At 51.2% G+C, this 24,022-nt stretch overlaps 1 protein-coding gene across 27 annotated transcripts in view; it reads left to right on the forward strand.

Moving 5' to 3' along the window:
- Foxp (forkhead box transcription factor P) overlaps positions 1-24,022 on the forward strand; it is a 187,124-nt gene that overhangs the window by 94,639 nt on the left and 68,463 nt on the right. For all 27 annotated transcript variants that reach the window (XR_013103044.1, XM_076908936.1, XM_076909009.1 and 24 more), the window contains one exon: positions 18,936-19,070. Coding sequence is in view for 26 of the 27 variants with exons in the window: in XM_076908936.1 (XP_076765051.1) it covers positions 18,936-19,070 (135 nt within the window). In the remaining variant the exon portion in view is untranslated. The remainder of the gene's footprint in view (positions 1-18,935; positions 19,071-24,022) is intronic.

Raw genomic sequence — 24,022 nt, forward strand, 5'->3', positions numbered from 1 at the left:
CAGCCACGACGGCGGCGGCGGCGACGACGACGACGACGACGACGACGACGACGACTACGACTACGACGACGACCACGACGACGACAACGACGGCGGCGAGGTCGACGTAATAACCGGGCCTCCTTGTCTAACGATAGAGGACCAAGAATTTCCTGTCTTTCTCTTATGAAACGTCTCTAGCTAGGACACAACCCCCTTCTCGTTGTCTTGCTTTTCCATCTTTCTCTCCCGTTCCCTCTCCCTCTTCGTCTTCCTCTTACTGCTTTGTACCACCTACCCCCTACCAGTTTCGCATCAGAGGGGTACCATGTTAACGGACGGGTCGCGTCCAACCCAACCATCCAGAATCCAGCTTTCGGTGTCAACGTCCCGAGGTTTCCACAAGCTTCTCTCCTCTGAATATGCACCTTCTACGTTTTCGGTGTACGCCGTTGGAAGGGGAAGGACGCGGCTGGGGGAGGATGACAGGGGGTAGGCAAGGTGGCAGCGACATGTGGAAACTACGGAGGGGGTCGTTGGATGGTACAGGCGGGGCGGCGAAGCGGGTTTCTTTCTGTCTTGCAGGATGCCTGCGACCGGAATGCAGGATCACGGGTATTCAGCATCACGTCTGCGCTGGATGCACGGTAAACAGAAATGGCGCGAGGACGTGATGACGATTTCTAACTTCGAACTTGAACCGCTCTACCGTATTCTACAGCTGTTCGTTGCCACCGCCGTAGAATTTTCTCTGCACGCCACGGGGAACTTTCGTGCGCGTAATTTTACTTCGCGAAGGGCACGAGTTTGTTCTCGCGCTTTTTCCCTTGATTTTCCTCGGCAAAATTGAAAATCGTAAGGAATCTTCCCGTACCCGAAGCGCGTACGTAGGTAGATACATATTAGGCTGATACATTATGGATCATCGGCTCGGAAATAAAGTGTAGAACGGCGTTACGTAAATATTCATACGGAGGTATAAAATAAATCGTACGCGAGGAACGAATTCCTCGTTACGATCCGTTCGTATTAGAAGATAGAAACGTGGAATTTAAGCACGATGAACGTATTTGAAATACTCGACGGTATCCAAGATCGATCCCGCTCGAATGATGCTTATAACACGTTGCACACGGTGCCGGTGCTATTAATTATTCTCCATCTTGCTCGCGGCCGTGGCGAGCTCGCGACACGCTTTAATTACGGTTTCCTCTCCGACAGAGCAGTCTACGTTCTTTTGTGGGACAATTGATTTAATATGTTCCTCCGCGCTGCGCACTCGGAGAGGCAAAACATTTCCAGAGGACAAATACTGCTCGAATTTGCCTTTCTCGACGTGCTGTCAGTAATCCCCTTTTCCTGTCGTCCTTTCCTTATCGCCAACTGCCGGTAATTCTTTCGTGAAACAGTGTAACGTATGTGCGCGCGAAGGCATGCGTCAAATTTTTTACTCGATCTCAGAGGGGGCTCGCGACCAGTTCGCTGAAAAATCATAGAACGGAGAGCGTTAGACTGAAAAAGGAGAACGGACGCCAGCAAGTTCAACGAGCCGATTTCATCAGGATCCCGATCCTAATACTCTCGAAAGTTTCTCGATTCGGAAGCGCGCTACAATAAGCGGATGCACCGTTCCGTATGCGACATTTCGCATTCCCGTAATAGTTCGTCCTCCGTCGTGGTTATTGCGTTCTCCTGCCGTTTGGCCCCGAAATCTTCCCGTGTGCTCCATCACCATCTTCCGTGCAGCTTCTCTCTCCTTGTCTCCGCCGCGGCTCCAGCTTACAACCTTACCACCTGCCAGTCCTGCCTCTCCCTCTCTCTCTCTCCGTCTCTCTCTCTCTCTGGTTCTCTCTCGTGCGCGCGATTCCATTTCTGCGTTGTTGAACTATAACTCTCTCTAGGAAGGCAGTGGCAGCTATTACGCCGGCTCCTAAGCTATTACGGCATCTGGAAAGCTCGTTGGTGCTGCTGCAAACGGGACGAACCAACGGTTAGGGGGAGGGGACCGAGGAAGTAGCACGAGAAGAGGAACACCGGGGTACAGGGCGGTTGGAAGGGGTTGGAAGGGGGCCGTTGGGTTAGGTGAGGTGATGTATTGAGATCCCATTGTATCCACGAAATCCCCTAAGATTGCCAAACGACGTCCTCTCCCGCTTCACTCTTCGCCTTCCATCTTCCGCCATCCACCTTGCCAGCCGCCCACATTCTCCTGCCACCTTCTCAACCACCCCCGCCACCCCGCCTCTTCGCGCATAATACGTCACCGGTGGAAAGGCGAGCCTCCAGACGTTCCACCTTTCGTTCAGTCCCGCCAAAGCTTTGCTCCGCGTTCCTCTTGTACCCTATATCTCCGCTCCATTTGTCTTTCTTTACCCTTTGTCTCTTCTTTTCCTCCGTCCCGGCTCGTTCTCCTTTTTCTCGAACGAGAACCTATGCAGATGCACGCGCTGGAATATTCATGTCGCGACGGAACCAGAGAAAGAAACAGGGTCGTCGAAATCGCCGCTTTCCACCCCCAACGGTACCAACCCCTTCCTTTCCCTCTACTTTCTTCCCACCTCCGCTTCCAACGGTGGCTCTCGATCTTTTTGTTTCTCTTACCAGTTTTTCGAGCGGATTCCCCCCTCGGTTCCCGTGTTTGCTCGCCCGTCGAGCTTCTTTAATAATACGACGTCGCGTGGCCGTAACCGCGTGCAGTATCGATGCCACGCATAATGTCGAGCTGCTCTCCCCGATATTGGCTAGGGATCGCGTCGCAGTGGGGAACGCACGGTGGTCCTCGCGCTCTACGGGGAATCGAAGCGGGAAAGAAAGCAGGGGTTGAGAGGGGCACGCGGAGACGAGCTGCGACAGATGCAGACCGAGAGGAATTCAAATTTATACGAAAATGCCCGCCACGGTCGATTCAATAACAACCTTTATTATTTTAACGACCTACGCTGCTCGTCGTCACCTTTACCCCCGCATCGTAGATGCGCCTTCCGATCGACGAAGGGCTCACCCCTTCTGTCTAATTATTTCCCTTCTCGATACGATCTTTCGTATTTAATTGCGCGCGTGACCCTCAGTTTGCATTTTTTTTTTTTTTATTGGGATGCTATTGGAATATCTTTTAGGCTAATATTCTCTCGTAGATAGACACACGCTGGGATATCTGACGATAGTCTAGGCCGTGGTCGATTATCGTTTATCGTACAGCCGCGTATAGACCAAGTCTTTCGAAGAAAAGGGACCGCGGACAGTAGATATCCGTAACGCGTTTCTAACCTTAGCGGATCAATAAGACGTCACACAGACCTCGTGTACAAAGACGGAAGCTAACATTATCCCAGGGTAGCCAGCGATTTCGTTAAAAATAACGCGTCGCTGTCTATTACTAGCCGTGGAAGTCAACATACGATCGCTGTACAGTCATTCACTAGGCCTGCATAATGTATGCCGTCGCTGGAAATGCAGTTTCCAAACGGACATACGTGGCGTACGACGTCCTGTTGTATTTTTGATGTCAGGAAAATTATGAATGAAACCTGACGTGCCAACGTCAGACACGCTGGTTAACCGTCGCACGGGAACCACCAAAAATCCATCCCCGGCAGAGCTAAATAAGTGATCCCTGTCGAACTCGAGGCTCGATTCATCTTAACCGCCTCTTAAAAAGTCATCGACGAATGAATAAGCCGGTGCCTGCGATTATAATACGCTCTGGCCGGAGCGTTCTTGCCACGCGGACAGCGAACGAGTACGCGGATTTTAATTGGCGATCCGCCAATCTCCGCCTCGATACACAACCTAGTACAAATATCGACGTTGTCGAGGCAGCAGCGGCGGTCAACGCAAATGCAATTTGCGTATCCTCGTCCCTCCTCCGCGTCGCGGTGAGCAATGGGTGGCGGGAACGGGTTTTACAGGGTAGAAGGGGGATCGATATTTGGTAAATATTTGTGGCGAGTCGAAACAACAGAGCTCGAAAGGACCAGGCCTCTCTCTCTCACTCTCTCTCTCACTCTCTCTCTCTCTCTCTCTCTCTCTCTATCTCTCTCTGGCTCTCGTCGCTCTGCGGAACGCAGGATGTTTGTTTCGGGATCCGAATTCCATTCGATGCCGGTTGGAAAATCGCGTGGGAGTGTTGGCGTCATCGAGAGCGTCATACACGATCGTTCAAGCGGAATGTTGATCCCGGTAGCGGCCGATGCATTGAGGAAAAAAAAAAAACGCGCGTCATCGTCGCTATTTCCGCGGCCACGAGGCACAGGATGGTCGCCTCGAGCACCGTTCGCGAGGCATCGATCGCGCGTCTCGAAGGTCCGTAACCTTCGATTTGAATTATATTGGGATCGCGCTCGCAACGGGATTAGGGACAGGACGACGGCTGACATCCTCTCGCTCGACTTCGCTTTCCGCGAGAACGTTGGACCTCCTCGTTCGCGCGGTTTCTGTAACTGGAAGTAACTGGAATACGGTTCGCCAGCGTTGCCCGCGCGAAGATAGAGAGCTGCAGAATTGCGGAACGATCGGTTATATAATTGAAACGGAGCGATTGCATGTAAAGCTGCAGGACAAGTGGAAGAGAAACATATGTCGGGATTGTTTATTCGCGTATCTCGGCCAAGCTTTAAGCCGCCACGAGGCAGAAAAATAAATATCTATCGGGCCATGTGTTTATTCGGTGTTGTCGGATATCGCTGTATACATAGCAACTTTATCGTTGCGCTGAAACACTCGGCCAGGTATATACGAGTTTTATAATGGAAATCGTGGCGAAAGGGACGCAGGGGATGTGTCCCTCGATCGGATAATCGAACTCGTTTCCCGTTCTGCCTTATACAGGCGTATCGCTAAGAAAGAAAGAAATCCACGTTCGCTCGCACGGGGACTCGGCTTAATTCCGGAATAAAAATAATATTTGCCCTGGCGTGGCGCGCCGCGCGAAGGGCGAGGGGGATTAGTTCGACCCGGGATGGCGCGATTAAAACGAACAGAGCAAATGATTGCGTCCAATCAGTCTTTCTTAAAGACTTTCCCGGGACAATCGCGGGAGGAGGGAACGGGTTGGCGGGTGGGGCGGTGGCTGGTGGAAAAGTTGGCGAGGAAAATGTCTAGCGGAAAATACGAAACCGTCAAGAAGGAAAAGGCAAATCCTCGGAAAGTTCTCGCGGAAGCGGCACGATAAAGCCGTCAATTTTCACCCTCAATACCGTTTGTCTCCGCGAAAGAAAGGAAAGCAAGCACCAACGGGCGTGAAAAGAGCGAAAGAGAGAGAGAGAGAGTGAGAGAGAAAGAGGTGACGTCCGTGAACGGGGGAGAACGGTGGAACGAAAACGACGAAGAAGGAAGAGCCCATCGGAAAGGAGGAGACATTTATTACGACTTTAACTGGACTTTGTGTTTATTCAGCGACTGTTGCTCCCGCTTACCGTCGCTTCTTCCTCTCGTCCGCCAGTCCCGAAGAGGCGCAACAACCAAAAAGACAGACACTTGGTACACTGAAACACGACGGGGGCGGGAGTGGTAAGGTCCATGGCTTCCGCCGTGTGAAATTCTTGGCACGTAGGGTGACCATCCGACTGGCGTGCTTCTCCTTCAACCCCTGTCACACGAGTCTCTCTTCCCCATCCCTCCTCGCGTCTAGAGAATCTTTCACTTTATCCACCGGTGGACACCGATCCGGCAAACTTCACCACCACTGACACCACCTTGCACGTTGCGTTCCTCCTCTCCTCTGTCCTCTTCATCCCTCTGAATATCATTCCGCGAACGTCGACTTGCATCCCTTTTCAGTCTCGTCAGGAGAAACGACGTGTCCGCCTGACGAGACGTTTCGAATGTTTGCCACGTCTACCTCTCGCCTCGTCAGGCCGCGGTTCTTTGATTTATCTCGATCGAGAGAGGGAGAGAGAGAGAGAGAGGATGATGGAGATGGAGCTGAACCAGGGGACGTTGACTTCTTTGCGTATGCGTTTCGCTATCGCCTCTAGGTGATCGTTGTTTGATCTTTTGTACTCGATGGTAGTGTCTGATTAATTCGAGGCGGTGTACATGCACACGCGTACATTTACTGTCTCGCGATAAATATAATTATTCCAAGTGGTATTGGCAGTTTTGGTGATCGAAGAAGAAAGTTACGCGGGAACAATGTTCGTGGCGTATACACGGTAAACTTTGTCAGATTCGTTCGATCGTTACCGAAGAATCAAGAGTCGAGCGAATCGGTAACCGGATAAACCGGGTGTTAGATTGCACCTGCACGAATTGCATCACTAGCAGCTGACTCGATGTTTTCGCGCGTATCGTGTATTTAACGTGTCACCGGCGCGATCTGGCTTTTGTATACTATTGAAACGATAGCCACCGGGGTCAGGGGGAGGAGGATCAGCTGAATCGATGATTCGGCGGTAGAAAACGACCACGGTCACGTAGACCATCCGTTGCGAGCGTACGAAGCGATGACGGGGGTGTGAGAGGGGCGGCAGGTCGAACGTCGGGAATAAGCCGACTCTGCTCCGCGGCACGGAAGAAGAGGCAAAGTAAAGACAATCGCGCACAATTGGCACATGAAATTTAAAGAAGCAAGGGCGCAAGCGACGCGGGTGGAAGGGCCACTCGCTCACTCAATATACCCACGGTACGGTGTTCGAGCCCTTATTCTTTTCTCTTCCTTCCAGCTCGCTGGAAATTTACATTTTCCTCCCTCCCAGCTCGAACTGTCTGTTTATCCCGCTTTCTTTTAAAGAGCCGCTGGTGGCTATGGCCCCTCCCCCCCACGGGGTTCTCCACGAACACCACCGCCACCCCCCGTTGGAATTTTATCCCCCTCCCCCCGTCCCGTCGACGGTTATTCCGCATGGTTTCTCTTTTTCTTTCATTCTCTCGTCGCCGTCGAGCGAGACGGGGATGGCTCCTCGCTCTCACGAACCCGCAGCACCTCATCTTCCGTTATACAGAGACAATCCTCCATTTACGGCGAGATTACGCTTCGTTGCCCGATAATCGAAAATATGCCATCGAATAACGCCTCGGAATTATTTGTAGCCTCTTCCCGCCTTGTCCTCCCGCCGCTGATGAGAGACAATCGGGCGCGAAAGAGGGTCGAGAGATCGCAGTTCGCCAGGATCTTTTCTGTCTCTCCCTCACTCTCACTCTCTCTCTCTCTCTCTCTTTCACCGTTCTACATCTTCGTAAACATTTTGTTTTTCTTTACAAGCGAACGTCAAATCCAGTGGAAATAATTGACGGGAACTCGATTAACATTTCGATCCGCAATATTTTCCCTTTTTTCTTCTAATTCGTCCAGGAGGGGGTGGCTTTAACCCCGCGAGTCCCCCGGCAGGCACCGAACGCGCAGCCAGCTGGGTTTATTAAAACATTCAATTTCGTATATTACGCATTCGTTACTCTAATCTGAGGCAACGGGCGAAGGGTGCCGCGGTCCTCCTGCATTAGGGAACCGTGGAACCCGCTCTCGAATCGGGTAGTGTCATTTCGAAAACGTCGCTCAATAAACGAAAGAGGGATCAGCATTCGCGGCGGGGCGTAATCCGTGGATCAGATGCCGAAATCAGCGGGTAATTGACGCAATTCCTTCCCCCGCCTTACCCGACGCCAAACCCGCGAAGGATTTCTTCGAGAAGTGTTTGCTCGAGAATAAGAAACAGAGCGAGAAAGAGGAGCTAGGGAGGGGTGAAAAAAAAACGATGAACCCGTGAGAAAAGGATAGACCAGACCACAATCTCTTTTTCTCGAGTTCCAACGTCGCAGGGGGGGGGGTCGAGTTTTAGCGATGGCTCTAAAACCCAGCCAAGTCTCGGTCGCGGAAGAAGCGAACCTTTAATAAAGAGCTTAAGCGAGCTAAATAGAAACATTTTTCCGTCGGCTTGACTCGGCTTGCTTCCCGAGTCTTGGCTCCGTTGCAATGAAATGAGTCGCGGCTGCTCGTGCATAAGTAATCCGCAGATGAAGGTATCCCGACCCCTATTCCGTCACCCCGCCCTCTGTCCCGGTTTCCTTCGAGGAGAGCTACTGCCTCGGCTTCTATCCTGTGGATCTTTAAAAATCGGTCATGGATTCTCTCGCTACTTCAGCCCACGCGAGTCCTCGTCTCAGAAATGGCCGGCCATTTATTTGAAATAAACAAGTAGGTTAATAACGATCCCGCGCGCAAAGCTGTATTTATAGCAAGGTGAATCTATGAATAAAAATTTGCAATCTTTCCAGAAAGGGAGGGGCGTGAATAGGGAATCTTTAATCATTCGGTGAAATTTTTCTCGACGCATTTTTCCCGGGGCTGACGTCTCGTGGAACGGAATCCATGCGTCGGTGGTCTTTTGACGGCACGGGTAGAGGGCGGAGGTCGTTTATGGCGGAAGCCACACGATGGGGGAAGGATTCGGTAATTATTCGCCATAGGCTTGAAAAATTGCCACCTAATCCTGAAATCGATAGTCCTGACAGAGACCGCGCGAGTGTAAGGAACCCTCTCCGCCCTTCGACGCCCCCTTGTACGTATCAGTTTTTTTTTTTTCTCCAGTCGCTGGAAAAAAAGGGGGTTGAAAGTCTTCGTGGTGGTTGGCCTTTTTTTCCCTCACGGAACCCTACCGCCCTGGCAGCGTTGCGGTGGTATTACGACAATAATGTATCGATATAGTAATAAGGGAATGATTGGATACGTCGACGCTGATATATTCATTGGCTACCCCTAAACTCACCCCTTCCAGCGGGAATGGGCCGCGGAACGACGGCAGCGTCTCGCGTTCGCGTGGACTATTATTCATATAACGTATGGGGCTTTGCGAGGTGTCTGGGTTATATCTTTGGGACGGTAACGCGCTATTTTTTGGATGAGGCATTGGGGGTATAACGAAAGATGGAGATGCTCCTCCGGAAATCGGTTACTGGAAGATTTCCCTGCCAGGAAACTGTCAACTGATTCAAAAAATATTTTCCAACCTTTCTTAAAGTATCTCTTCTCGTGAAACGCGTAATGAAATATCGCTGATCGCAGAAATGGTCGAAAATTAAACGAGAAATCGAAATTCTTCGTTGTTTTCCGGCCCGTCGATGTCTTAGCTAAAATCTTCGCGTAGCGCGTCCAACGCACACATTTACCGAAACACTTCACGCCGAGCAACTTCAGAGTAGTCGATACATTATGAACGAGCATCCGTGCCAAGGCGCGCTGTCTAGGAACCTACAAATCAGAAATTCGTATCAACGAAACTCGTCTGTCTCCCCTGCTCACCGCTTTTCCCACGGATTCTTCCGTGACATCGCACCCTTAACATTCCAGCTCCGTCCCGTTACAACGTCCGCGCTTTTCCGGGACCCGTGCGCGCTCAGGGCGGATTAAACGGAGAACGAACGATCTACCTTGGTAATCGGCTCGTCTCGCGTACCCGTGGCCGATGTATAATTTATAAAACGGCATTAAATTGTCTAAATGTCGCGGGCACGGTTTCTAGCTCGCGACGCCTCGTCGTTCCACCCGACGGGGGATGTATATACGCGTACGCGAATTCTTCGGGGGAGGATCGAACGGGGAGTGTTGGCTGCCGGGAGAAGGACATATTAGCTCGACTTAAGGCGTGGCATAATGATCTCGAGGCGAAACCGTCTTATTCCTGGCTCGATAGATCGTGCAGCGGCGGTAGCGGGGTTCGAGGGTGGGTTTCGTGGGGGGCTACGGGCACTCGAGCGAAAATAAGTGCGAGTTTCAGCCACCGCTGATTGCGAACCGTGACTCTTCCTCGCGATGCTCCGGCGCAGTATAAAGTAATGTCCTCCGCGAGCAGAAGCGGAGAAGGGTGCACCCGAGGGTGGTGCTGGCGGCGGTGGTGGTGGTTGGCGGTGGCGGCGGAAGAAAGCGAGCTACGGCTTCGGGCTGGAGGTTGGAGGGTAAGCTTTAAAATCGGCGTCAAACGCGAGGCCACCCTCGGCCGCAAATTTTTATTCATTGACACTACACGGCTGAGCACCCTCCAACCACGAAGGCTAAAAGACGGAGGCGGCTCGAGTGCTTCGGTTTTTCTTCGGTCTCGTTGCGCGATATTGGGGTTCCCCGAGGATCTCGTCCTTACGACGGTATTATTCGCATTATATACTGCTCTTATTTCGTCGGTGTTAAGCGGATGCTCGAGTAATAGATACTTATTTTTCTCGTATTCTAATTTCCTCCCGTCTCGTATCGCGTTTCATCGCTATAAATATGACGATACGGGGTGAGATATCGAGGTTTGGTTGAACGGTCGAAAATTGAGGACAGGGGATGAAGTCGCGGGCGCGAGGAAACTCGGAAACTTCATAAATCACCATGGGGACGTACGAAAGCTGAAAGTGGCCACGCACGGAGCGCAAATGTGCGAACGCGCGTGTGCTCCTGGAGGGAGATATACACACGGATGCCAACCTCTTCTTATTTACTCTAAAAGGTAAAAGGGAAAAACGGAGCGGCGGTCCGTCCGTCCATACCTCGATGCCCACTCTCGAAGCCTGACCGTTCTCACAGTAAATATATCGAAGTGAATTGCAACTTCGTCCCTAATCCAACCCGAGAACCCTGCGCTCGAGGCTTGATCCATGGCGCGGCACTAAATTCGTCTTGAATTTATAACGTTCCATCGTCTTCGTTCCAGGTTTCCAAGATTTACACCTTCTCTGACATCCTTCGGGATAACGATCGTCGTTTCACGACGCTATCTGCAATATACGAGGGATAATTTGAGATTTCACGCACGTGTATCGGGTACGACGATTAAAATTCGAAGAATGTTTGCCGCGGATGACGAAGCGATCATCGGCGGGAATACGCTCGTCATGTGACAACATTCACAGCACGCTTCTTCTATGGAAATTTACCACTCACTTTGTCGAAAATTTCGCTTTGACCGGGAAAGCGTTCGCGGGGAACACGGGTCCTTTGCGAGCGGCACGGTTAACGAATGTATAATTAATCCTATTGCGTTAAAATGATAATGACAGGGCTTACGCGTTAGCGTCGTAGCCGGAAAAAGGAAACAATCGTAAAGTATCCGTATATGCACGTAAAGCCCAGTAAACCTCTTAAGCTTAGCCGTAAAGCGTCCGAAGTTACCTTTTAGTGGATGATTAGCAAAACCGAGCTCACCTTTTCAGCGGCCAATTACAGGAGATTCAGCCATAATCCTATTACATACATTAGCTCATTATTGCATAACTGTATCTCAGTGTACTGTCCGCTTAACGCTCCGCCGTTTGTGGGACTTCTCTAACTGTCTATTTCAAAGCGCCGTCGAACTCTCCGCTACCTACCGTCCACTTGATACCGTTCCACGATCACCGCTCCGAAACGATACTAATAATCGTCTAGGTCCTATCACCATATCGCCCCCTCAGCTGCAATTCCAGTAACGCGGCCTCTCGATTTTAGAAAGGGAAGAATGCGTACGGGCGCACGATTCTTAGGAGGGTAATAGCCAGGGTCTACAGCCGGTCGAAGGATTCGCTGGTCGTCGAGCGTGGCGAAAGCTTATCTGAACCGGCGGAGATTTTATTTAGATCCCAGGCCATAAATGCGACGCGTTCAAAGCCGGCTGACCGGCCAATCAAGCGGAGGGGTGAGCTCGAAGGATGGTTAGGACCACTATCCGATGTCCACACCTCTGTTGTCAGCTAATGTCCGGCCATTGTAGGGGGTCGCTTGTAAGCGTGGCGAATCTTGGCTACTCGGAAGGTGTCGCCACGGAATGTGGCGCGCGGAAAAAAGAGGGTGAACAGCAGGGAAGAGGAAGGTGGAAACGACCGGCGAAGTCCAGGAATCGACGCGTATTAGTGAGACGAGAGTTTCACGGATTCCACTAGTACCAACATCACCTCCCCACCTCTCTCGGATGTTAGACTGGTCGACACCCTTGGTGGCTATCGGCTGACGGCAATCCGGCTAAATCTCTTCCACCATAAACGGCTAAACAAAGAGGTCCATTCTTCAGGACCGGCAACCCCCTGGTCGCGCCGCCGTCCGAGAGACCCGGACCGACCTGCCCGCTACCCTTATCGGCCTCCGTCCACCACTTACGATCATCCATCTGGATCTCTTCCTTTCCTTGAGCGGGAAGCTCAGACGGACGAGATAGTTCCACCCGTGTCATTGTTCCGCCGGCTTTTTTCGCGATACACCCGGTTCGTTTGCGACACCGGGAATCGAATGGCCACCCTCGCGATGTGACGCGGTGACGGATGGAGTCGGAAAGAGGACTCGTCGTCGTTCGAGTTCGGTATCATTCGTCATTACTGAATTACAGCTCCGTGCAAATGGATATTTTCGTACGAAGCGCGGTGAAAATTCCGACTAGTTGTTACGTTTCGAGAACAGGATGAACGTGGTACCTTAGAAATGTTCAAAAGTACAAGAGAAAGATTCAATTATCGACTGTCATTGATTTAACTATTAATAAGATCAGGCAGCCTCCTTGTTGGTCCCGGAAACAAAGTAGAGGGAGAAAACGCGGGCTTCCTATTTCGTGGGAGTATCATTCCAGCCAGGCCAGGCCGAGTGAATGGAAGGTTAAGATCGTCCCTCTCGGTCCATAATAAAAGAAGGCAGATTAATGCCTTCGGTCTTGAATCCAATCAACATTATTCCGACAATAGTCCGCCAGCCAATACCCGTTCTACTTTGCCCGAAGCTGATATTATCAACAGCCAGCTCTCGCCAAACCACCCCCGTCCTCGTCCTCGCTGTTCCGCGCGACAGCCAACCCCTCTAACGTCTTCTTCTACCCTCGCGTCGGTTCTCGGTACTTTCACACCCCTAGACACCTCGCTCGTTCTTAATTCCACGGCTGGATGATAAGTATGCTAACAAGAGAACCATCGGCACGGATACAGGCGCCTGATAGGGGGAGGAGGGGGTGGGTCGATGGGGTGCACGGAACAGAACAGAGCAGAGCAGAGCAGAGCAGAGCAGAGCGGAGCACGGTCGACTGGTAGCTTAAAGCGAAATTAACGCCACGCTCACATAAACGCCGTCGACTTCTTCGTCAACGTTAATGTCTACCGGAGGCCATTAGCCGATCGAACCGCGTCGAGAGCCACGGATCGACGTTCGCTAAGGTCGAACACTCCTCTCGTGGCCCGCCCCTTAATCGCCACCGCGATAAATCAGCCGTAGAAAAAAAAGGCTATGCTGGTCCGTCGTTGAAAGCCTCGCCGCTGATAGTACGTCTCGCGTAGCCTTCTTCTTAGGGGTGGTTTTTAAACGCGCAGCTTAGATGCTCTTGATATGGCAAACAGGTCTACATCAAACCGAGAGGACTCGAGTGGGGTGGCTGCCAAGCGGGGATACCGGTCGAGCCTGGTCGATTTCTATCTTTTGATTCAGTGGAAAGCAATATCCTCGATAGTAACGGGCAAACAAACATTTCAAGAGTCGCGAGGGCCATTCGAGGAAGCGTTACTCTTCCCTGTTCCTTCTCTTGGCTCGCCGTCCGCTGCCCCTCTCGCTGCGGGGTTGTAAAGCAAAAGATTTCTTTAACAGATACGCTCATGAAAAACTAATATCCATGGGTGCCCCACGCGATCGCCGCGCAGGAACGACGAAAGGAGAGACACAGGACCGGACACACGGAGGGCCAGAGCGTTTCGGGAACCTATAAAGGCGTGTTTTACGAGGGCAGATAATGCGATGAAAGATGCGAACGGCGGCCAGTCATGCCTAAAGAGTGTGTGTAACCGGACCATCCGCCCTCCTTCTTTCACGGTGCCGTCTAACCCGGCACGGTTTTCGCGGGCCTGCCTTTCAACGCAGGGTTAAAGAAGGGTAGAAACGGCCTCGCCTCCACGTCCATAATATATCAATTTCGTATTCTAATGTCCAGACGGTTAATTCAAAAAGCGTCGACGCTGCGGAAACGTAGGCGGCGGTGGCTTCGCACACGCTTCCTACATGGGGTGGACCGTCCTTCGTCCTCTTTCCCTTTCCGGCTCGCGTCCTCGAAGGAGCAAGGGACGGGCTGGGAATAGTTCTGATTTCGTGCGCTCGCAGCCTCTTTGTCACGTATGCGTCGCTGATACACGCGAGTCTCTCGCCGTCAGCGCCCGCCTCGTGTCGTAGATAATTGGGGGAACGACTGTTTGCGGTCCCGCGGGGACGCTCTCACCCCCGTGAACCGAATGACGTACAATCTGCGAACGATTTCGGGAAGCAGGCGCGAAATTGCGCGAGGAAACACACGGTGGATGGCAGTCGAAGGAAATCCTGTACATTTTGGGGGCTATTCGTTGCTAGTCGACCGCGCGGAGGGTAGTATTCTCTATCATTGTTCCGATTTAATCGTGGAATATGAACATTTTTTGGTTTTATGCAGTTTGCCCGTGACAGCACGTTCGTTGATTGTTCGCTGAGTGATATTTATTCGATCTCGAAGCAGAGTGTTGTTTGCAAGCCCCGCGAATCGCAACGATGGTTTTGGTATTAGAAAAAAGCGATGAGTAATCTGTAGTAAAATCCAGCGGCGGAGTCGAATGATATAAACTACGTCGTAGATGGTCGCTTTATAGTCTCGTAATTTTCATCGTAACCACCGCGTGGAACGGTGTCCTCCTGGACGGCAAACGGAGAAAGAGATGCCTGGACGGGCAGACAGAGAGTCCTAGCAGAGGTGGGGAGCGGAGGGGGACGCAGAAAAAGGACGAGGAGAATCCTTGGAGTGGCGCGAACTATTAAAAAGCGCGCGTCTGCTCAAATTCTCGCCGGTAGTAAATTACCCGAAAAAAGAAATAACCGTTGGATTCGACCACTCTCCGCCTCTGTGTCACCCTGCCGCCGCTCGGTTTTCAACTCCCCACCACTCGGGTCCTCCTTTCTAAAGCCTCGTTTCCTTCTCCCCTCGCGGAGTTCCAACCACCCCGTGTACGGTCCAAGTGTGGCTCGCTCGAGTAGATCGTCGGTCTCTCTTTTCTAGGGTAAAAACCCTCTCGACGTGGAGCGCGCCGCGGTCTCAGATAAAAAATTAGCCGGAGTTGCAAACGTTTCCACCTTAAATCATATATTTATCGCGACATTAATTCAACCCTTTTAGGTACCCTTTTTTCCTGGCCCGCCACTCCGCGCCCGGGGAACGAAACGCCTCCGCACTCGCCGCCAACCCCCCCGCTGAAAGCTTCTCTCTTTTTCCACGTCCGCCACCGCCTCCTTCTTGCTCTGACTCCTGCGACGAACGACGTCCCGTTAGTCCTCTCCCGCTAATTTCTCAGATTCGAGTATTTTTATGTACCGTCGCGCGAACCTGACGGGGGTAAATCCTCTCGTTTATTATTTAGAAGGGGCGCACGAGCGTGTTCGCCCCGGTCTGCGTGCGCGCACGTACGTACGTAGAACAGTGGTCAGGTTTTGGTGCACACACCTACGACGCCGTTTACCTTGTCCTTCTCTCCTCTTCGATGGGGATATACGATCTCGTTATCTCTTCTTACTTCGACTCCCGGCGATTATCCTTCTTTACGGTCGGTTTGTTCGATCATACACCCTCTCGTGTGCCCCCGCAGACCTGGGATAGTCTCGCATCCGTGAACCGTACCGCTTCACCAGAGATCCATTCTTAAACTCGTGTTGCGTTTGGGACTGCGTTCTTTGCTTCCTCCTCGGGGGTGATTCAGGGTAGGATTACCACTTTTGTCTGGTTAATTGTCCAAAGGTCAGGTTTACCTCGCTTTTGACGTATCACGAACCGACAGATCGTAATTAAAAGAAAACAAAATTCTTTCGAGATGGAATACTTCTTTTCTTTTAATCGTAAAATTTAATATCCTGTCCAGAATAGCAGCCTTGTCCACGTTCGTACGGCGTGACGTAACCAAACACCATCGAATTCACGAGAGCGCATTACTCACAATGAAATAGGAAACGAGACGTATGTACCTTAGAACCCCAGCGCAACGGTTGTTTACTTAATAAATACATATTTAGTATACGCCACGTACACAAGCCTAGCCAGGCCGGCTGCGCCTATTTTTGCCCTCAGTTTTGTTGTCATAGGACCAGGCGATGGGTCGCGGCACCCCTCGCTGAACCGCCATTGCATTACAGGGTACACCTATGCGTAGCTGTTCGACAATGGGAACGGTTAATGCCGAGGATTTGCCTCGAATAGTTCTGATTCTGTGCGGTATCGTACGCCTAATAAAGTCGTTCACGGACTTTCTTCTCATCCCCTTTCACGGTCCAAGTGCAGAAGAAACGATGGTTCTTCAATAGGCTGTGTAAATTTCAAATTCTTTCGTCAATACTGTTTTTCTTCCTCCTGTTTTTTTTTTTTATCGGATTTGATATAACATATGATTTTTGATGAGATTCGAGTAATTCTTGGCGCATCAGCGGAAAATTTTGAAGGCATAAGCTGCGCGCGGTGACAATTGTCGTGCATTTGAAATACGAGTGAAAGGAATATTTAAGGACACGCCGTTTCGAGGAATATTTCGTCCCCCATTTCCGGTTCGCCTATACAAACTTGAGCCGGTGGTTCAGGTTGCGTCAGACAACACGTGTACGCACCTATTCGAGGAGCAACAGTGTGCGCGGCCGCCTCCTCGTGTCCGCGTACATGTGTCCATATAGCCGGCTAAAGAGCGGAATATTCATAATTTATTAGTAAGTCCGTGGATATCGAACCGTTCGAGTGTACCCAAGAAAGTAACAGTCCACACATCTCCGGACGTCTTGAGAAATATCCCAGCTACAGCGTAGCTCCGACTCTACTAACGCTCGTCCCTTAACATTCACCCCATTTCCTGCCGTCTAATTTGTTTAATCGCCATTGATCAAGTTACGATCTCTCCCGTTTCCTTCGAATCGAAGAATATCGATTCGCGCTCCGAATACTTCTCGGCTATTAAATCACCAGCCTTTCCAAATATTCCAGTGCCAAAATCCGAACTACCGGTTCGTCTATAGAAATCAACGATCGCGATTTCGATCCGCGGCCACGCGTCAGACAGCGGCGAACTCACAATTCCGTTACGTTGTCGGAGTCGATCGACGTTTCCGTCGAACCACAAAAACCAGTGAAAACCACACGGGGACCTCCTTGGAGACGGTTCCCCCCGTTGGAGAACCGAAAGCACCCTCCGTCGTAAAAATCCGAAAATGGGCCTCCCGTAGGTCTGGCGGCTCGGAGCCGGCGCGCGCGTCACGATGTTAAGCGTCGCGCACAGCCGTTTGCCAAACAACCGTGCGACGATGTGTAATGTTCGAGCACAGACGGGCATATGGGAAGACAAGAGTGTAGAAGGTAACAGAGAGAGAGCAGAGGCCAGGCCGAAGCCAACAGCCAAGCGAAGCGAAGCCAGCCAGTCAGCCACGGTACAACGTGCCTCGTATATGATGTACTGGTTTGCCTGGCGGCGGTGGGGTCAGGGACGTGACGAAGGGTGGGTGTTACGGTGGAGCGAGAGGGGCGGAAAAGTCTTCAGACAGAACGGAGATAGGGGAAGGAGGACAGAGGCCGCGATAAGTGGGGATGGGGAGATGCCGACAGAGAAGGTAGGGCACACACAAGAGTGGAAGACCGAGTGGCAGAGTGGGGAGAGGGGGGAGAGGCTGAAAGCAGGCCTGTTGGTTGGTTTCAACTATATTTGTTTATATTTACACAATAAGCAACAGCCTCGCCGGTTGGGCTGCTTGGTATGCCTGTGCCGCTTTTAGTGTTTAGTCCTCGCTACTCGGTCGCCGCGTGAACGTTGCTTTTCGTCTTCTTTACGCCGTTGCCCGTTTCCTCCTCGCCGTCACGTCCTCCTCCTCCTCCTCCTACGCCGCCATCGTGCGTTTTCACCACCTTCCGCGCATTCGACTCCAAACTCTTTCTTTTCCATCGTCCTCCTTTCGCGCTCTCCTCTCCTCTCCTCTCATCCCCGTCTCTCTCTTCCACCGCCATTCCCCGCGTTCGTTTTGACGGCTACTACGTGCGTCGTCCACGTGCGTTTCGAAACGCGCGTTACCACCCTCAGTGCGTTTTCACCCCGTGGTGCGCCGGGCCTCGGTGCGATCGCGGTCGATTACGCGGTTCAACGAATGGAACGAAGGAAACCGCTGGATTATAAATTGTTGAATCGGATCTGTTTGGTGAACGAACGCGATTACCGTTGATTCGCGTGATCGTTGTGCGCCAGCTGGAGGATCAGCGTACTTCCGGTATGGTGATTCCTCGCCGTTGAAGACGCTGCCCTCTCTGCCCCGCGAGTGGTGTTCGTGTTTTCGACGTGCGCGCTCCCGTCCGTGCGCGCTAGCCTTTCCTCGTGTCCGCGAAAAGTGTCTTCCACCCTTTACCCGCCCCCGCTGCGTAACACCTCGAGCTCCGCGCGTCGAGGAAGGACGCATTCTCCGCGTGTCCGACGCTTTTATGAATTCTAACCACGCGGTCGAACGACTGAAATTAGGGACCAAGGATTTTCGCAAAAGTAAGCAAGCCTTCCCGAAGCAAATAAATCGCGCTTACGGAGGGTGCTACGGAAACAGAAATACCTCTCCGTTGTTCGCGTTCTTCGGCTCCTCGTCGCGCGAAGGCGCGAACGATAGGATATATTATTAGCGGTATGTGCGGTGCGGACTAAACATTGTTACGTTTGCCACGAGTGCATGGAATCACACGCGTCAGACGCGATCTAAAATTGTTCCTCCGCCGAGGGTAAGATCGGATAACAAAGCGGATTTCGAAAGAACCTTCGTGGAACCGGTGATCTTTTCCATTCTCTTCTTCGACCGGGATCCTAACTGGAAATCTAAACATCCGCGCGTAGGCAAGTGAAAAACACCGCGCGCGGATAATACCGTGTACACGCGCGCGTATACGTGTAATAGTAAAATCGGCGGGCGAAATCTCACCGTACGACGGTGTAACGGATAGCACACGCGTACACGAGTTCGACGGTGAAGTTCAGTGCACCAGAGAAGAAGCCAGCGGGTCTGATTGACGTAACGATGATCGTGATTTCAGGACGATGGCATAATGGATCATGACACAGACGGAGACGGCGCGATCAACTTGTCAACGTCACAGCGACCCTCCGCCGCCACCACCCCTAATGGTGACACCCCCTCGTACGGGCAAGATCAACAAGACAACGACCAGGTAAGGAATTAATCTCTGGAAATTTGCTTTCGATAAGATAACCCTGTTCGTAACGTCGTTTCGCTCTTTCGTTACGCGTTGCCCTCCCGTGATCCGCGCCAGGCTGCTCTCACCGGACGGTTCCACGAAAAATTTTCATCGAAACAGCACCGTTTCGAGAGCGCTCGAAATGATATTTATCTGCGACTGTTTCTTTTCCCCGAATATATATGGAACGCGGAGCTAGGGTTATTAATAAACGACGACATCACTCCATAAATAGTACTAATTTTAGAAGCAAACATCTGCTTACGCACGATAAAGCGGTATCCGCTTCGTTGTAAGTCGTCCGGCTAAACTCATTGATTTCTCGGAACAGAGGAATCTTTGAGCGATAAGAAACTCAAGACCACGATCCTATCCCTACTCGTATCTCCGCCCTACGAGTCTCGTAGGAAATCGAAAATGAAATTGAACGGTTGCGTGGCCGCGTCTCGCCTCGCGATACACTAGCGGGAGACCCGGTAAACCGATAACGATCCTCGTATGTGGACGGTTTCAGGGTTAAGGAGAAAGTTTTTCTTCTTCTTTTTTTCCTCTCTCCAAGATATATAAGCTTGAAGAGACAGAGAAAGAAAGAGCGCGAGCGCGCGCTCGCGCACGATACTTGCGGAGCGTTTGACACCCGGCGTACCATAAAATCGAGCCCCCTTGATTTCAAATTCAATTCAAAATCCCGCGTTCGCGGCTGAACGCAATATACGCGCTTCGAGCAGCGGCGAGCCACCGTCGAGGGAAACAAATGTTTTATGGACCTTAAAGCGGCCTTTTCGACGGTTTCCTTTTCGAAAGGGGGAACGAATATGGTCGCACGCACCTCCGTGGCCAGGTATAGAGTCACCTTCGGGACGCATGTATGCGTGACACGCGGGGCACGCTGCTTTCGAACGTGTGCCTCCTTTTTTCGACTACTTCTACAGACAGTTTCAAAGCATACGATACCTCGATTCGAATCATATATGGCTGACGAACGATTTCATGGTGCGTGTGTATTTTCCGATCGTTCGCGCGATTCCGTTTCATCCCGTTCATCGCACGAGCCGATCGCCTCGATAAGCCTCCTCTCATCGATAAGCGGCCCCCACCGATGGGAACAAATTATTTTAATAATCCCGCGAGACACATTAGCGGGGCTATCGGTATTCGTAGACCGCGTTTACGGGCGCGTGTGCGTAGATAGTAACGGTGAATATCAAGTTCATGTGACGCACCAGGTAAATACGTGTGTACGAACACGGGGCTGTGAATTACACGTGCGATACGTACATCTGCTCGCCTGTTGGTTACGTGTAAACAGAGATTCGCTTATCGTCAGCCTGATACGTATACATAAGTATACAGCCAGAGAGAAAGAAAGATATTTTTAGGATTATTTCAACGACAAACTGGTCTAGCTCCTCGACGCTGTTCCCGTGTTTAATCCGTTTGCTCGTTGACTCGCGGCTAGAACCGTCGTCGAGAACGAAACGATCGAATAATTATTTTCGACCGTCTTCGATTCGTTAAATACGTAACTCTCTGTTTTGTTAGCGGTCGGGTGGGCGAGCAGGGAAATCGGAGTCAAGTTTGCATCGTACGCGTTGCAAAGGTCCTTTGAACAGCGTGAGATTCAAGGCGATTCAAAGATCGAGTTTTGAGGGACTATCAAGTTCTGCTGACCACTCGCCAGCTTGACCGCGACTTCCTGCCCTTCTCCATTGTCCCATAGAGGGACCAGTCTTGCTAGCCTCGGTAACTTTCGCGCCCGTGCTGATGTTTCAACTCGCCAGCTCTGCTAATACCTCCGATTGTTTTCTTCGCTCGATTGTTTCCATTTACCACGCCAGTCTTCCATCGCGTTCTCGTACGAAGGAGTTCGTTCGACGTTCGAGTCGCAGATTCCTCAGATTTTTCTCGTAGGTACCGTGGTCCAGTTTGAAAATCATGCGTTTACAGTTTAACTAAATGTCGAGTGTCACGTCAGAGTTCCAATGGTAGCCTACGACGCACGAACATTAATTGAAAACTTGGCAAATTCGTGCAGGTTCCGTCGCATTTCATTATCGTTCCCCTGAAATTAGTGTCGCGGTGCTCGTACGAAGATCGACGCAACGCTCAAAGACAAGGCGAACTGTTCACTTGAGCGTGAACTTTGAAACGGAGATCTTGGCTGTCACGAGGATCAGCCGGGCTAAGTTTCTGCGGTTTCACAGTCGATCGAAGTCCTGTGCCGTTCGCTGACGCTGTTTATAATTTAAAAGGTTTATAATTCAAAAGAGATACCCTGTCGAAGAAACTCGGAAAGCGATACAAAGATATCCGTGTGCAATTTTAACTGAAATTGATGATAAAGTTAGAGGACCGAATGAAAACAAAATAAGATATTCCTTAATAATGCAGCCGTCAATTTGGTGGTACGGATGGCGCGCGCGTTTTGGCCTGACCCTGTGAAAAATAAAATACCTCGACCTGTATCCATTTTGATGGAACGCCGTGGCTAAACTCGGTATAAGCGAATACGGCGATTGCGTGTTAATATTAGCTCGATAGTCGATACCGCGATCACCCTGAATCGCGTTGGATGCAAGGGGGCGAAAAATAGAATTCGATAAACCGTTTTTCAATAACTTCGCCTCTGTACTCGATTTTGTATCGCTATATTCGACGGCGCGACGCGTCACGGGTCCGCAAACCGACGAGGAGAGGCGACAAGCGGTAATCGATTATAATTCTTCCCGCTCATAATCGAATAAAATTCCCGTTACGAAGGGTTGAAGCGTCACGCTGAATCGCCCCTTCCTCGGATCCGTCGATCACCTTGGAATTCGTGATCGCGACGTCGGCATCCCCTGATTAAACAAACTTTCGCCAGTGTCGATATTTCATTAGGATCACGAGGCCGTTTATCCCGGCTGGTTAATATCGAAACGGGTCCGCGCGAGAACGAGCAAGATTCCAAAGGATCCAGCCGGATAAGAGCACCCGCGCCAGGCTACGCGCGGGTATTGACGAGGTCGTCCCGTCCTCCCTTGAAATGCAAAAAGGGGTTGCGTAGAGGCAGAAGCAAAGAGGGATGCTTAGCGGGAAGGAACGTCTGATGGAAAATAGAAAAAACCAGCGGGGCGAGAGGGGAAGAAAGCAGGCGGTGGCGGCGGTGAAGAAAAGAAGGAAAGAAAGCCCCGATGAAAGACAAGCGAGTTCTCACCTCCTATTCCCCTCTCTGGGCTCGCAAATTGCGGATAGGCTGTCCTTTCCAATCAAGCCTCTGCTCGGTATCCCACACCCGTTCCCTTTTTCCCTACCCCCCACCTTTTTGCTGCCCAATTCTTCTTCTCCGTCCCTCGGTTATACTTTTCCACCCTCTTCGCGCTACCACCCCCGTATTCGAGTGCCTATAACCAGGCTGCAGCCTGATCCGCATCCTCGTTCACTCTCTCTCTCTCTCTCTCTCTCTCTTTCTCTCTTGCTCTCTCTCTCTCTCTCTCTCTCTGGTAGCAACGAGGGCCGAATCCCTGTCGTAACTTTTACGTAACACGCTTCGCTATGAATATCGATGCCCGGGGAGTTAAGGAGAATTCGCTTTTCTGTAATTGAAAGAATTTTTGTCGTGCTGAGCCAGCTGGCCTCCGCATAAAAGGCTTCCTTCGTTTTCGCGCTTACTCTGTCTCCAGCCAGTGTTCCTTCTTCTGTCGGATTTTTTCTACCTTCTTCTTCCACTCTTCTCTTTTCCTCCACTCTCTTTCTCTCTCCTTTTTTTTTTTTTAACTTGAAAATGAAGACTTCTTCCTGGTTGCGCGAGCAGTGACGTCGGACGACGACGACGACGGTGACGAGGATTTTAATAAATTACTGAAACCGTCCGCTGACTGGCGACTTCTTCTCTGCGTGACGGCCGCCCTCGCGGAAGATGGAACGCGATTCCCGGGAACGAGATACCCTTATTTCATTTTCCGCTTACTTTTCGTCGCGGTGCCGTGCAATTTTCCGGCAGATGGATGATTCTCGATCTTCTCTCGCCTTCTCTCGACGAGCCACGCCATTGATTCGCGATGGGACGCCTTTTTCTGCCTGTCGACGAGTCCATCCGCTCCGTTTCCTAGCTGGCTCGCGCGTCCAAACTGGCGACACTCCGCGTCACGGTGCACGTCGTATCTATTTTAATCCGAATGCTAATCGTTCCCGTAAACAGATTAGCGTTATTAGCCAACATCAGACGAAATTCGATAAGCGGTGCAATTTGATTTATCAGCGTCGTAAATTGTTGATGATTACGAGGAAACAGGAGCGAGGTATTTATTTTGGGACCGCGCCAAATGTTTCGGCGGTGTCTGTCAATTTCTGGAATATTAAATCACTTGAGAAGCTAGCCGGGCAGGGGGGTGGCCGGGGGGGTGGCAGGATAGAAGCCGAGAGATTCAAGTTCACCGCAACATCGCGACGTCCCGCGTAGTCCTCCTCGAAGTCTCGGTTTTATCTACATTATTAACCGGTTGAAACCTCACGGCTGTGTACTTAAATCCAATCTAGAAATCCCACCCTTCTAGTCGCCCACCTTGCTACCCTCCTGGGGCGAAGGTCGACGGAGACTGGCAAGGGCGATTACCCTCCATTATTCACACGCTCGATTCGTGCCGCTGAGTGATACCTGAGAGAATCTAGTCGAACATCCACCCAAATTTCAACGATATCCAACGGCATCGTCCCCCGGATTTTTCCCCGATCATCATCCCCTCTTTCTCGATCCTGCTCATAAAATCGTGAATAGAAATAACGCATTCCACTCCGAACGATATTTATCTTCTGCGTAGTCTGTTTGAATACGCGATACACAAGTTCATTCTGAATACGATTCGCCAAGGTTTCAACACGGTTTTTTACTGTCCGCAGTTAATGCGTATGACGTCGTATGGTTCTTCGTGCTCGTCCTTCTCGGT

This window comes from Xylocopa sonorina, chromosome 1 (assembly GCF_050948175.1).
Source record: "Xylocopa sonorina isolate GNS202 chromosome 1, iyXylSono1_principal, whole genome shotgun sequence".
NCBI lineage: Eukaryota > Metazoa > Arthropoda > Insecta > Hymenoptera > Apidae > Xylocopa > Xylocopa sonorina.